This window comes from Hyperoodon ampullatus (assembly GCF_949752795.1).
Source record: "Hyperoodon ampullatus genome assembly, chromosome: 10".
Classification (NCBI taxonomy): domain Eukaryota; kingdom Metazoa; phylum Chordata; class Mammalia; order Artiodactyla; family Ziphiidae; genus Hyperoodon; species Hyperoodon ampullatus.
This window is the reverse complement of record NC_136923.1, coordinates 77711159-77725316: the sequence shown is the minus strand read 5'-3', so window position 1 is coordinate 77725316 and position 14158 is coordinate 77711159. Positions and strand designations below refer to the sequence as shown.

The following is a 14158-nucleotide window of genomic DNA, read 5'->3' as shown; positions in this document are numbered from 1 at the left end:
TGTTGATCCAGGCTGGTTCACCATAAGTTGACTCCATGTTTACATAGGAAAAGAATAAGGTGAAACCTGATTCGTGGACCTAAAATTTAGCTTCCGGGCAATTTTAGTTGCAGGAAAATCTCATTGCACCCATTCTTCATGTTTTCCTTTTTTTTAAAAATTTTGTGGCAGAAAAAATGTATAAATACTGGCTTTTGGAAGAAGGAGCTATTGTTAAGCGTAAGCCTTTTAAACTCTGTAATTACTCTATAAAGCCTGTGTGTTTCCATCAGAAATGCATTTAGTCTTAAGTTGTAGTGCCCAGTGTATGGAACATTTATAATGATGGGGTGCTTCCAAAAATACATCCACTCTATAGAAAATGTTAATCAGCTCATCCCCAGGGACCATACTGAGTATCTCCATTGTACAAATGAGGAAATGAACATGACAGTTAGTGGTTTGCCCAAAGCCACACTGTCACTGTCACTACGAAGATTTAAGCAAAGGGCCCACATACAAGAAAACACAGTCATGTTTCCATGTAAGACACTGTGGGCCTTCGCTGACTTGACCTAAATTAAGATTCAGGGGCAGGGCTTCGCTGGTGGCGCAGTGGTTGAGAGTCTGCCTGCCGATGCAGGGGACACGGGTTCGTGCCCCGGTCCAGGAAGATCCCACATGCCGTGGAGTGGCTGGGCCCGTGAGCCATGGCCGCTGAGCCTGCGCGTCCGGAGCCTGTGCTCCACAACGGGAGAGGCCACAACAGTGCGAGGCCCGCGTACCGCAAAAAAAAAAAAAAAAAAAGATTCAGGGGCTAAGAAGCCTTTTGGTGTTTGGAAGAATCGACCACACCAACCACAAAGAGCTGGCTTGCTTCTGAAAGTTACCTGCGGGGTTTTATATAAGACATGTTTTTTGAGGCGTCTGTTTGCTTGAAATCAGAAGCTCAGTATCTGGCTAAACATTGCTATGAAAACTGAAAAGCAGCAGGTTCAAGTGTATTTCACACTGCCGGGGAAAATAGTGTGGGAAGTACAGTCGGGTCTCAATCTGTGGCATTCTACTTTTACAGTTGACAAGAAAGCAGCCTGCCACCAGGAACTTAACTTTCCGAAACCACTTTCAGGGGGTTGGTTCAGGATGTACACGCAAGTCTTCCAAGTCATCTGCTTCAATGGTATTGCGTGGCAGAGGAAGGGTTTCCATGGAGGAACCACAAATTCCTCTATTTACAAGGGAACTTCGGGAATTCTTATTGCTCTTTTCTCAGGCAAAAGTTGATAGCTCATTTTATAAATGTTTTCCCCAACAACTGATTGGAGCAAAAAGGGTTTTTTTCTTTCCCTCCCGACTAACCTCTAGTTAATTGAAAAATTCACTTAACCATCACAGTAAGCGCCTCTTCTCTTCTTTTGCTTTCTTCCCCAAGTTTCACTTGGGAACTTGACTTCATTTTTTTTTTTTTTTTACCTCGCCCCGTGGCCTGTGGGATCTTAGTTCCCCAACTAGGGATCGAACCTGTACTCCTTGCAGTGGAAGCACAGAGTCCTAACCACTGGACCGCCAGGGAATACGCCCCCCTGTTGTTTTTTTTTTTTTTTTGAGTAGTAAATGTTTTAAAGACTTTTTTTCAACTTTCCTTTTAAATTGAAGTGTAGTTGATCTACAGTGTTGTGTTAGTTTCTGGTGTATAGCAAAGTGATTCAGTTATACACATATATTCTTTTTCAGATTCTTTTCCATTATAGTTTATTATAAGTTATTGAATATAGCTCCCTGTGCTATACAGTAGGATGTTGTTGTTTATCTATTTTATATATAGTAGTTTGTGTCTGCTAATCCAAAAGTCCTAATTTATTGCTCCCTCACTCCCTTTTCCCTTTGGTAACCGTAAGTTTGTTTTCCACATCTGTGAGTCTGTTTCTGTTTTGTAAATAAGTTCATTTGTGTCATATTTTAGATTCCACATATAAGTGGTATCACATGGTATTTGTCTTTCTCTGTCTCACTTCACTTAGTATGATAATCTCTAGGCCCACCCATGTTGCTCAAATAACACTATTTAATTCTTTTTTTTTTTTTTTAATTCAGCTGCACCGGGTCTTAGTTGCGACAGACGGGCTCCTTAGTTGCAGCTCTTGGGCTCCTTAGTCGCGGCTCACCAGCTCCTTAGTTGTGGCTTGTGAACTCTTAGTTGCGGCATGCATGGGGGATCTAGTTCCTTAACCAGGGATCAAACTCAGGCCCCCTCCACTGGGAGCTCGGAGTCTTATCCACTGAACCACCAGGGAAGTCCCTATTTCATTCTTTTTTATGGCTGAGTAGTATTCCATTGTGTATCCTCTTTTTAAAAATCATTCATTTATTTATTTATTTATTTATTTATTTGGCTATGTTGGGTTTGCATTTCTGTGTGAGGGCTTTCTCTAGTTGCGGCGAGCGGGGGCCACTCTTCATCATGGTGCACGGGCCTCTCACTATCGTGGCCTCTCTTGTTGCGGAGCACAAGCTCCAGACGCGCAGGCTCAGTAGTTGTGGCTCACGGTCCTAGTTGCTCCGTGGCATGTGGGTTCTTCCCAGACCAGGGCTCGAACCTGTGTCCCCTGCATTGGCAGGCAGATTCTCAACCACTGCGCCACCAGGGAAGGGAAGCCCCTGTGTATCCTCTTTGTTAGCTGTAGTTAGCCAAGACATTGTTAACTATAATAACTCTGGTATCTGGGTTTGTGAGTATGGCCTCATTCAAAGATATGGTGGTATTGATTCAGAATGTTCATTCACCTGTTGTGATACCTACCAGAGCCCTTACTGTGGGGTTATATATACACTCCATGGATAAATTTGGGAAAAGCCAATACGTAATTGCAGAGAGAAGGTGCCTTAAAGAGGAAGACACCAAAGTGTGCCACTCAGGGAAAACCCCACCTCACAGAGGGTCGGTGCCAGGTGCTTATCCTGAGTTGTCAAATACCAAGATTTGATTTTGGCATTTTCACCCTTTGTTCATCAGATCTGGGGACTGCAGACCCATGCTGATTGAGTTTATAAGTAACTGATGAGCCAGAATGACTCCATTTATAACATTATCCAGTAAGTTGGGTTCAAAACCCAGCCCACCTACCTTTGTGATATTGGGCAAGTTGCCTGACTTTTCTGTTTTTTTTTTTTTTTCTTACCCGGGCAATTGGAATGTTAATGAGCGAATGCCTTCACATAATACCTGGAAGATAATAGCTATTGTTAGTATATTGTCGTTTTGCTGTTGTCTTCATTATAACTGTGCAAGTCAACTTTAGGAGACTGACTAATAGATCAGAAAGTTGCCTTTTGAGCATAGAGTTTTAGAGCATGGGAAGTTAGAAGTTCTGAAGGAATGCCCCCATTGGGCTGGATCAGTTGGGAATTTCATCAGTTGATATACAAGACACCATAGCCAGACTCTCACCACCCTTTACCCAGACCCTGCTGGATAGACTCCACTGCAGTTAGAACCTGTGGCTTACCTTTTCTAGATTTTATAAAGTCGCCACTTTTTTCATCTGAGAGTCTCTAATTTATTTGGTTCCAGTTTTTAGCAGCGATAAAGGAATCACTCTGAGTACTTTGTTTGGGTTTGACTTTCAAAATATTGTTTAGGGGCGATTTATTTTTCTTCCAGGTTGCTCCTCTGGTTCCACGTTCTGGAAGTGACATTTGCAGGAGGGTACCTAACTAGTCTCCCGGATGGCCTGTGTGTGCAGTAGCAGGCCCTGCATCCCTTTGACGGACGAGAGCCATGGGAAAGCATGCTTCTTTAAGTTCATTAAAACAGATTGGCCTTCTGTAAAGACCTCACATATCTGTATTTGTGTTTTATTTTATTTTGTGTCTGGTATAGGCATTGACATCCTGAAGCTTGTAGCAGCCCAAGTGGGAAGCCAGTGGAAGGATATCTATCAGCTTCTGTGCAATGCCAGCGAGAGGGAGGTGGCCGCTTTCTCCAACGGGTACACGGCGGACCACGAGCGGGCCTACGCAGCACTGCAGCACTGGACCATCCGGGGCCCCGAGGCCAGCCTGGCCCAGTTAATTAGCGCCCTGCGCCAGCACCGGCGCAACGATGTTGTGGAGAAGATCCGTGGCCTGATGGAAGATACAGCCCAGGTAATGCAGCCTGGATTGTCTGTCTTTCCCACTAACCTTTAGGTCCCTGTGCTCCAGACTTTACCAGGTATATGTAATAAGGAGAAAGAACTGATAGTAGGTGTCTAGGTTCTCTCTCTCTGTCTCACTCACAGACACACACCCCTCTTCTAGGGCAGAACTTCTCAATGGTTTTCCATTAATTATCTAGAGAACTTTAAAAAATTTTTGGTTATTTGGACCTCACTGTAGACCAGTCACTGTAGAATCTCTAGGGACAGGACTAGGAACCAGTATTTTTAGGAATCAGTATTTTTAAAAGCTCTCCAAGTGATTCTAATGTGCAAAGTTGAGAATCTTTGCCTTTGGAGTGGATTCTGGCATCAGACTGTATGGCTAGATCTATTCCTTGTTACCCAATTTACAGTTTCATTTTGCATAACACATTTGGAACAAAAGCAAGAAGGAAGACTTTTTTCTATCCCCTTTCCCTTCCAGACGATATTTTCTGTGATGTGGTTTAAGAATGCTGTGTCTTAGCCCTGAGTACCCCCAAGGATGCAGGTGGTACTGGCAGTATTTAGTAACAGGATTGATATTTCTCCTTGGGCTTGTCCAATCAGTGCCTCAGATGAAACTGAGGGGACTCCGGAGTGTGATTTATTTATAATCGTTCGTCCATGAGCCCTGGCTTTGGAGTCAGACAGCACTGGATAGGAATCCTGGCTCTGACACTTACTAGCTGGGTGACCAAGGGTACTTTACTTAAACTTTCTCTGCCTCTGTTCTCTCCCTTGTAAGCCAGGTTTATAGGGTTAATTAAGACTGGAAATAAAGTATGTAAAATGCCTGACACATTGAAGGTGTTCTGTAAAATGTAGTTATGGTCATGATGTAACTCATTTTACTTAGCCTTTCCTTAATCATAAGGTGCTTCCCTGAAAGGCCATGAATTAAATACAAATTTGGCTATTGAATCATATTTCTTAGACTTCGATTGAAGTTTTGTAACGTGTTCCCAAAGGAAAAATACTGCCCTTGAGCCTTGATAAAACCCACTTAATGGGCTTCCCTGGTGGCGCAGTGGTTGGGAGTCCGCCTGACGATGCAGAGGACACGGGTTCGTGCCCCGGTCCAGGAAGATCCCACATGCCGTGGAGCGGCTGGGCCCGTGAGCCATGGCCACTGAGCCTGCGTGTCCGGAGCCTGTGCTCCGCGACGGAAGAGGCCACAACAGTGAGAGGCCCGCGTACTGCAAAACAAACAAACAAAAACCAAAAAAAAAAAACCACTTAAAATTTAAAAGGCAGGGGTTCCCTGGTGGCGCAGTGGTTTGAGAGTCTACCTACCGATGCAGGGAACACGTGTTCGTGCCCGGTCCGGGAGGATCCCACATGCCACGGAGCGGCTGGGCCCGTGAGCCATGGCCGCTGAGCCTGCGCATCCGGAGCCTGCGCTCCGCAGCGGGAGAGGCCCGCGTACCGCAAAAACAAACAAAAAAACATTATTGTGCTTCCTTGGAGTGCTGGCTTTAAGGAAAGAACTGCTAGGACGAGCAGTAGATTTGAAGAAGGATTTAGATACTTGAGAATAAGCCGCTGTATCACCTTGATAATGCCTCCAAAAAAGAGAAAATGCTCCAAAAAAGAGAAAATGTAATTGATGTCGTTCAATGGAATATTTAATAAGGTGGAAGGATGATCATGATGTATTGTTAAGGGTTCAAAAGAAGGTTTTTCATTAGAAAAAACAAATATAAACATAGGAAAATGCATAAATGTTAATATTATTAAATTTAGGTGGTTGAATTAGAAGTGATTTTTAAAAATTATTTTCTATAATGAAAACATTACTTTTGTGGTTTAAAACATTTTTTTAAATGACAGCTGAAAAGGCCCACGAGGAAAGATAGGTAGGGCTTTGTTTTACTCTGCTGAATTGAAAGACGGAACCATCCTCATTTTAATGGAGGAAGAGCAGACAGTGGTTTATGTGCCATCCATTCTTCCTTGGGAGGACTGGCTGAGGTTTGCTATGTTGGGTCATATTTGCCTAAAACTTACTTTACTTTCAGGTTCTGCAGATCTTTCTCCTCTCTCTGTGTACACTCAGCAATCACTTAGAATTTGGGCCTAGTCTTTAAGGTACTTCTGAATGGTGGTAATGATGGTGGTAGAGTATTTTCTATACCAAATGACGTTGGTATGTTTCTCTTATAGTACCATTGAGCTTCATCAATGTTTATGGAGCACCTACTTTATTCCAGGCACTGTCCTAGGTGCTGAGAAAAGTGGACCAAAGGTGCAGACTCCATGGAGGAGACTACATGTCAGGGAGAGTGATTATAGCAAAAATCACTGGGTCAATGAATAAGAAACCAAAACCCTTGGTCCCCAAGTGCCAAGCTCTTGTTCCTTATAGTTTTTTCCTTCCTCTTATCTCCTACATATACAAAAGATTCTAGTGTCTATTTTTTGTTGTTTATTTTGTAAGAAACAGTGACATCGAGACCTCTTGTAGCCTTCTTCTTGGTTCTAGTGCAGCCTGCATGTTAGGATAGAGGCTGAGAAGGCAGTATTAAGCTTCTTGTTCCATGTTTTAATCATGTCCATCATTGTCTGGCAGTGTTGTGGACCCAGCTCTTACTCTAATTTTAACAGCCAGTGAGCATGGATTTCTGGCTGCCAGCTATTATTGATTGCACAGTTTGTTCATAGTTTATCTCTGAGACTTGTGGAGTCAAACAAGAGAATCAAAGCGCAGGGGGCATAATTGAGACCTAGCTTCCATTTTCTAGTGGATCTGTATTCTGTGTGTACGGTGGTACTGCTGACAATTTGAGACTTTGCCCCAGGAGTTAATGGACTCATAATATGCAAAAATGACTCCGTGTGTGTGTTTAAAATGGTTAATGTTTTTTCCTATTCATGAGCCTGAGAACACCTATGTTATGTTCCACTCGAAGGATTAGCCCTGGTGTTCCTTTTAGTTACCTCTGTCAGGAACAGCTGGCCCATTATTAACCATGGTGGCCTATTAGCCATTTTTGAGTTAAACGCATCCAGAGTCTTACTTTAAAAAAAAATTATGCATAACAAATTATACAGTAAAATTTACTTTTTGGTGTACTGTTCTTTGCATTTTTTTTAAACAAGTTTTTAGAGCAGGTTTAGGTTTAAAACAAAATTGAGAGGGAGGTTACAGAGTTTCCTGTATACTCCCTCCCCTCACACATGCACAGGCTCACCCGTTATCAATCTCACTCACCAGAATAGTACAGTTTTACCAAGAGTGAACCTGCATTGACAGACACATCATAATTACCCAGAGTCCATAGTTTACCTTAGGGTTCACTCTTGGTGTCGTACATGTGCTATGGATTTGGACAAATGTATAATGACATATGTCCATCACTATACTATCATACAGAATACTTTTTTTTTTTTTGCGGTACGCGGGCCTCTCAATGTTGTGGCCTCTTCCATTGCGGAGCACAGGCTCTGAACGCACAGGCTCAGCGGCCATAGCTCACGGGCCCAGCCGCTCCGCGGCATGTGGGATCTTCCCAGACCGGGGCACGAACCCGTGTCCCCTGCATCGGCAGGCGGACTCTCAACCACTGCGCCACCAGGGAAGCCCCAGAATACTTTTACTGCTCAAAAAATCCTCTATGTTTTCCCTGTTTCTCTCTTCCCCACTGCCCACCTCTCTCCCACATCAACCACTGACCTTTTCCTTGTCCCTCACAGTTTTGCCTTTTTCAGAATGTCATATAGTTGGAATCATAGAGTGTGTAGCCTTTTCAGGTTGGCTTTTTTCACTCAGTCATATGCATTTAAGCCTCCTCTGTGTCTGTTTATGACTTGAATGCTCATTTGTTTCAAGCGCCAAATAATATTCAGTTGTCTGGATTTATCACAGTTTATGTATTCATCCACTTGCCTGACTCTTTCCTTCTCTGAAGTATGAGCTGGGTTTTTCAGTTCCCTCTTCTTTCAAGGTCAACATCAAAACTGAACCCAGCCTTCCAGAATCATCTGGATTCTTTCCTTCCTGGTCATGAGCTTTTGGGAGAAGCAGTAAAGCAGTGGGACAATAGTTTGGAAGTTACTGGGATTTTGCCGAAACTCTTTTAAAAAAAAAACAAAACAAAAACCTAACACAGCCTTCCAAATTTTATGTTATCTCTTTTTTTCCGTCCTTTTACTTTGATTCTTTTCTGTGGCTTTATTTCAAGAAAGTCTTTTGTAAGGAGCATATATTTAAGGTTTTAAAAAACCTATTCTGACAGTTTTTGTCATTTAACTAGAGAATTTCAGTGTGGTTACATTTTTAACATAATTACCCGTGTATTTGGCCATCTTATTATTTGTTTTGTATTTGTCCTATCTGTTCTCTTCCCCCTTTCCTTTCTTGTTCATAAAGCATTTTTCTTATTATTCTACTTTTCCTCTTAACTTCTTAGTTACACATTTTTTCTTTACTTTTAACGGATACCCCAGAGGTTATAACACGCCTACTTAAATTATGAGCCATTTTATAAATGTGTACTTTCTACTACTTTTCAGACCACACAGCAGCCTTAAAAGACTTTAATCCTATTTATCCTTCTCTTGTATTGTGTTTTTGTTGTCATACGTTTTAACACTACACATTTCTTAAACCTCCCAAAGGCATAATTATTACGGTTTTACACAGTCACGATCCACATAGATTTACCTACTTACTGATATTTTCTATTGTTCTTCATTCCCCATCTCTGCCTGAGAACATTTTTCTTTGGCCTAAAGAATACTTAGTGTAGGTTTCCGGCAATAAACTCTGTTTTTCTTCACCTGGAAAATGCCCACTGACTAAAATAAATTGCATTATTTGCCCTTGGTTTTTTGTTTTTTTTTTTTGCGGTACGCGGGCCTCTCACTGTTGTGGCCTCTCCCGTTGTGGAGCACAGGCTCCGGACACGCAGGCTCAGTGGCCATGGCTCACGGGCCCAGCCGCTCCACGGCATGTGGGATCTTCCTGGACCGGGGCACGAACCCGTGTCCCCTGCATCAGCAGGCGGACTCTCAACCACTGTGCCACTAGGGAAGCCTCTTGTCCTTTGTTTTTGAAGGTGAGCTGGAAAATAGAACTTAAGCTTGATAGTTATTTTTCTTTCAGTACTTTCTTGAGTGGGTTTAAGTTTCCCTTGCTAAATAAATAGCAAAGGAGGGGATGTGATTTTATTTTTAAATCTATATTACATAACGAATTACACGTGCAGTATTATACCAGGGACTTCGGGCAATGCAAAGACAAGGAAGACAGATTCATTGCTGTCGGGGAAGCTTACCATTGAAGGGAAGAAACGTATACATATCAATGTTTAATCTAAGGGAGTAAACCCAGGAGGGAGGGAGGAGGGAATTGGTGGATGTACAGTTTATCAACATTAAGGCTCCAAATCGGGATGTCAGTGTGGATGTGTGTGCCGGGTTAAATTCCTGTCCAGGCAGCATATCACACTGGGGACTCAATGGTCAATTACTTGACCTCTCTGCCTCAGTGTTTTCCTGAGAAAATGGGAGCACCCTTAGTGCCTGTCCTTTGAGTTGTTGTGACATTAGGTCAGTGTGACCCACAGGAAGCTCTTGGTGAATGTTTGCCATGAATCGTTGCAGCTATTCCAAGGCTCTAGAGGCAGGAGAGGTGGAAGAATGTTCCTGAACTAGCTCCAACTCACATGGTGGATCCTTTAAATCCTGAATGCCAAGGGTTGCTCAGTGTCAGGTGGGAAGGGACAGCCAAGTCCAAGACTGCTTGACAGGTAGATGGTTGAGCACGAGGGTTGCCATCTGCATTCAGTGCCCAAGAACTGGAAATTCTAGTAGTTATAGATATTTATTCCTTACTTCCTGAGTGAGCGTTCCTAGGCTGGCAGGGATGTTTGCTGTAGTGAAGAAACAAAGGTGATGGTGTGTATGTAGACAGGTCTGCTCTCAAGGGCTGTCAGAAAAAGGACATGAAATTGAGCAACTGGATTTCTAGGTTTCCTTACTTTCCTTTGTTTTCTTTTTTGGCAGGGGGGACTCTGTGTATTCAAATAGGCTTACCCAGTGCTGTCATTTTCTTTTCTTTTTCCCCTCACTTTGGACTTGTTTTTTTCTCTCTAGGAAACCTTGGGCAAATGATTTCTCTGACTCAGAGTTTTCTATTTAAAATGGGAATTCAAGTGCTTTTCAGAGTTAAATCAGATAATGGCTTGTTGAACTGTGGGATGTAAAAAAAATGAGGTAATGAAAGTGATGCCTACTGGCTAGGTTCGGAAGTCGTGGTGATTTGAATTTTCCAGCATTCCTTTATAGTTTCATTTTGAGAAAGGGAGGCAAAAGGAGTTTTAGGTATACTTAAAAATGATAAACAACAAGGTCCTACTGTATAGCACAGGGAACTATATTCAATATCCTGTAATAAGCCATAATGGAAAAGAATATGAGAAAGAATATATCTACGTATAACTGAATCACTTTGCTGTACACCAGAAACTAACACAACATTGTAAATCAACTACACTTCCATAAAAAGAAATGATCATATTAAAAATAACCACAGTCATTTAAAATAATATAAAGTGTTACTTTAGCTTCCTTCTTTGACCAGAGATTCATAAATGAAAAGAGTTGGTGTTGGTCAGGCAGGGGGTTTGGGTAGCTCACCCCCCCTGCCCTCCTTCCATAGGATTAGCTAGATTAAAACTACACTGTAATGTACCAACCAGTGGCTCTGAAGCCAGTATTGTTGTGGTTAACTTCTATGTAGTAGAATGATTCTTTGTTAGAGATTCTTAATCCTTTCCAGAAACCACATAGGAAACCTACATCCCAGGGACAGAGTTTTTTCTCTTTCTCTCTCTCCCTCTCTCTCTCTCTGTCTCTCTCTCTCAACTATAGTGGACTCTGTGTTGGAGATTGAGTGGTTTTGCTCTGTATAGTCAACAGGGAGAATCTACCAGTGAGGCAAGCACTGGGCATTCTATCTGCAAGGACGGTACCACTGCTTTTGCTGCAAAGGGAACTATGTGATTTTTTTTTTTTTTTCTCTTACCAGCTGCAGGATGCAGCTGTCCTTATCTACAGTGTGACTGAGACCAGCTCTTTTCAGAAATTTAATATAGCGAGGGTGAGTGGAGGCAAATACCAGCTGTACCTTTAGCTGTTGACTTCTTGGCTTTTCAAATCTGTCTTTAACTTGCCAGTTGATCATCTCCTAGAAAACAGGGATTATTGTCCTAAGGCCTTAAGATGTTAGCTAAGCTCACGTGTGTCGAGCCCCTGACTTCTGCTGTGTGACCACTGCGTGGAAGGTCATTTCAGGTCAAGTTACTTAATTTTGCAGGGTGTGACTGTGGGCTCTGGGGAACTTGTGAGGTGGTGAGAAGGGGACATTGTAAAGGCATTGCTGACACACAGTGGGCCCAAGTACATTGAGTGATGCTTGTGTTTAAGGTGGTTATTGTGTACAAAGGAGCCATGTCTATGAATAAGCCTTTTGACTTTTAATGACATTTCAGGCCATTCTACTTGTTATCATACTCCAAGGTTTCATTCAGTTAGTCAACAATCTTTTGTCGAGCACCAGCTGTGTTCCTGGTACTATGTAAAGAAGAAAGGTGTGTGCCTTTCAATAGCTCACTCACTGAGATGGAGATGTGCAAATAATGACAATTCAGTGGGATAAGCAAATGTATAATAGAAGTGTGCACGAGGAATTGTAAGATAGCATCAGAAGGCAGGGTTATGCGACCCACCAAAATATACCTAGAAAATAAGAACACATATATATATATATATATATATATATCCTTTTTTTTTTGGACACAATATGCGGCATGCAAGATCTTAGTTCCCTGACCAGGGATCGAACCTGGGCCCACATCAGTGAAAGCACCAAGTCCTAACCACTGGACCGCCAGGGAATTCCCTACTTCTTGAATTCGTAGCCATCTTGTAAGCATCTGGTGAGATAGAGTGTACATAGTAGAGGTAATGATTGTAGATGTCCAGTCCTGCACTTGACATCTACTAGGGGGGCTCAGTAAATCTTAGCTACTGTTTTCCATGTTGGAATTTGAATTCTACACTCTCCTTTTTTGACTCAAGAGCAATACCACTCTACTTTCTGTAAAAGGAGATTAAGGAGAAAGGGGACCATTGTTTGCTGAGTATCTATTGTGTCCCAAACACATTGGGTGCTTTGCATCTGCTTTTATCTAGCAAGCTTCATGGCCCTGTGAGATATAGGTCAATATTAGAATTAAGATATATTTCTGTATTTCGTTGAATGCCATGGCAACCATGTATGTACCGTTATTATAGGTACCACTAAGAAAGCAATAAAAACATTGCTAATTATAGTTGTTAGATACATCCCTATTTCAGAGATGTTAAAATGTGAAAAGAAATATCCCATCATAGAATTAATGAAATATGGTAGTTGAGCTTGAAGAGTACAGGTTATAGGGGGAAAAGTCTGGGAAACAGATTCTTGGGATCTTGGGATTGATATACCCTCCCTCCCCAACACACACAGACTTACACATGCTTTTTGTTTTTTTTAGTAGCCTTTAAAAATGAGATAGTTTAACACAAGCAATTTATTTAGCATTCGTTAATGGAACACCCATTTTGTTTCAAGCCCTGTACCAGGCACCAGATATACTAAATGAAAACACACACTATATACATTGGAATACTACCCAGCCATAAAAAAGAACAAATTTTTGCCATTTGCAGCAACATGGATAGACTTGGAGAGTATTATGCTTAGTGAAATAAGTTAGACAGAGAAAGACAAATACTGTATGATATCACTTATATGTGGAATCTAAAAAATGCAACAAACTAGTGAATATAACAAAAAAGAAGCAACTCACAGATATAGAGAACAAACTAGTCGTTACCCACATGAAAGGATGCTTAACATCACTAATCATTAGAGAAATGCAAATCAAAATTACAATGAGGTATCACCTCACACCAGTCAGAATGGCCATCGTCAAAAAATCTACAAACAGTAAATGCTGGAGAGGGTGTGGAGAAAAGGGAACCCTCTTGCACTGCTGGTGGGAATGTAAATTGATATAGCCACTATGGAGAACAGTATGGAGGTTCCTTAAAAAACCAAAAATATAACTACCATACAACCCAGCAATCCCACTACTGGGCATATACCCTGAGAAAACCATAATTCAAAAATAGTCATGTACCACAATGTTCATTGCAGCTCTATTTACAATAGCTAAGACATGGAAGAAACCTAAGTGTCCATTGACAGATGAATGGAAAAGAAGATGTGGCACATATATACAATGGAATGTTATTTTTTTATTTTTTATTTTTTTACCTTGCTCAAATAAGAAAAATTCAAATTGAAACCTACACTGAGATACAGCTTTAACCTTTTAGACTGGCAAAGAGGGAAAGGTATGACACCATTCTTGTACTGTGAAGGGAATAAGGAAAGAGGAACAGCATCCATTGCCAATGGGTTTGTACATCAGCCCTGCCCCTTCAGAGGGCCATCTGGTATCATCTACCTAAGGACATGTCCATTGACCACGGACATTCCACTCTTAGGAATACATCCTACATATATTCTTTTTTTTTAATTTATTTTATTTATTTTTATTTTTGGCTGCGTTGGGTCTTCGTTGCTGCATGCGGGCTTTCTCTAGTTGCAGCGAGCGGGGGCTGTTCTTCGTTGCGGTGCTTGGGCTTCTCATTGCAGTGGCTTCTAGTCATGCGGGCTCAGTAGTTGTGGCTTGTGGGCTGTAGAGCCCAGGCTCAGTAGTTGTGGCGCATGGGCTTAGTTGCTCCACGGCACGTGGGATCTTCCCGGACCAGGGATCGAACCCGTGTCCCCTGCATTGGCAGGCGGGTTCTTAACCACTGCACCACCAGGGAAGCCCTACATGTATTCTTTTTAAAAAAAGAATTTTTTAAAAAAAATTTATTTTATTGAAGTATAGCTGATTTACAATGTTGTGTTAATTTCTACTGTACAGCAAAGTAATTCA

The 14158-nt window shown here is 41.9% G+C and overlaps 1 protein-coding gene across 1 annotated transcript in view; it reads left to right on the top strand.

Moving 5' to 3' along the window:
• Positions 1–14158, top strand: part of TNFRSF21 (TNF receptor superfamily member 21) — a gene marked incomplete at both ends in the record, with an annotated part of 62719 nt that overhangs the window by 35682 nt on the left and 12879 nt on the right. Inside the window, one exon of the mRNA XM_079713668.1 lies at positions 3860–4125. Coding sequence (XP_079569794.1) covers positions 3860–4125 — 266 coding nt within the window. The remainder of the gene's footprint in view (positions 1–3859; positions 4126–14158) is intronic.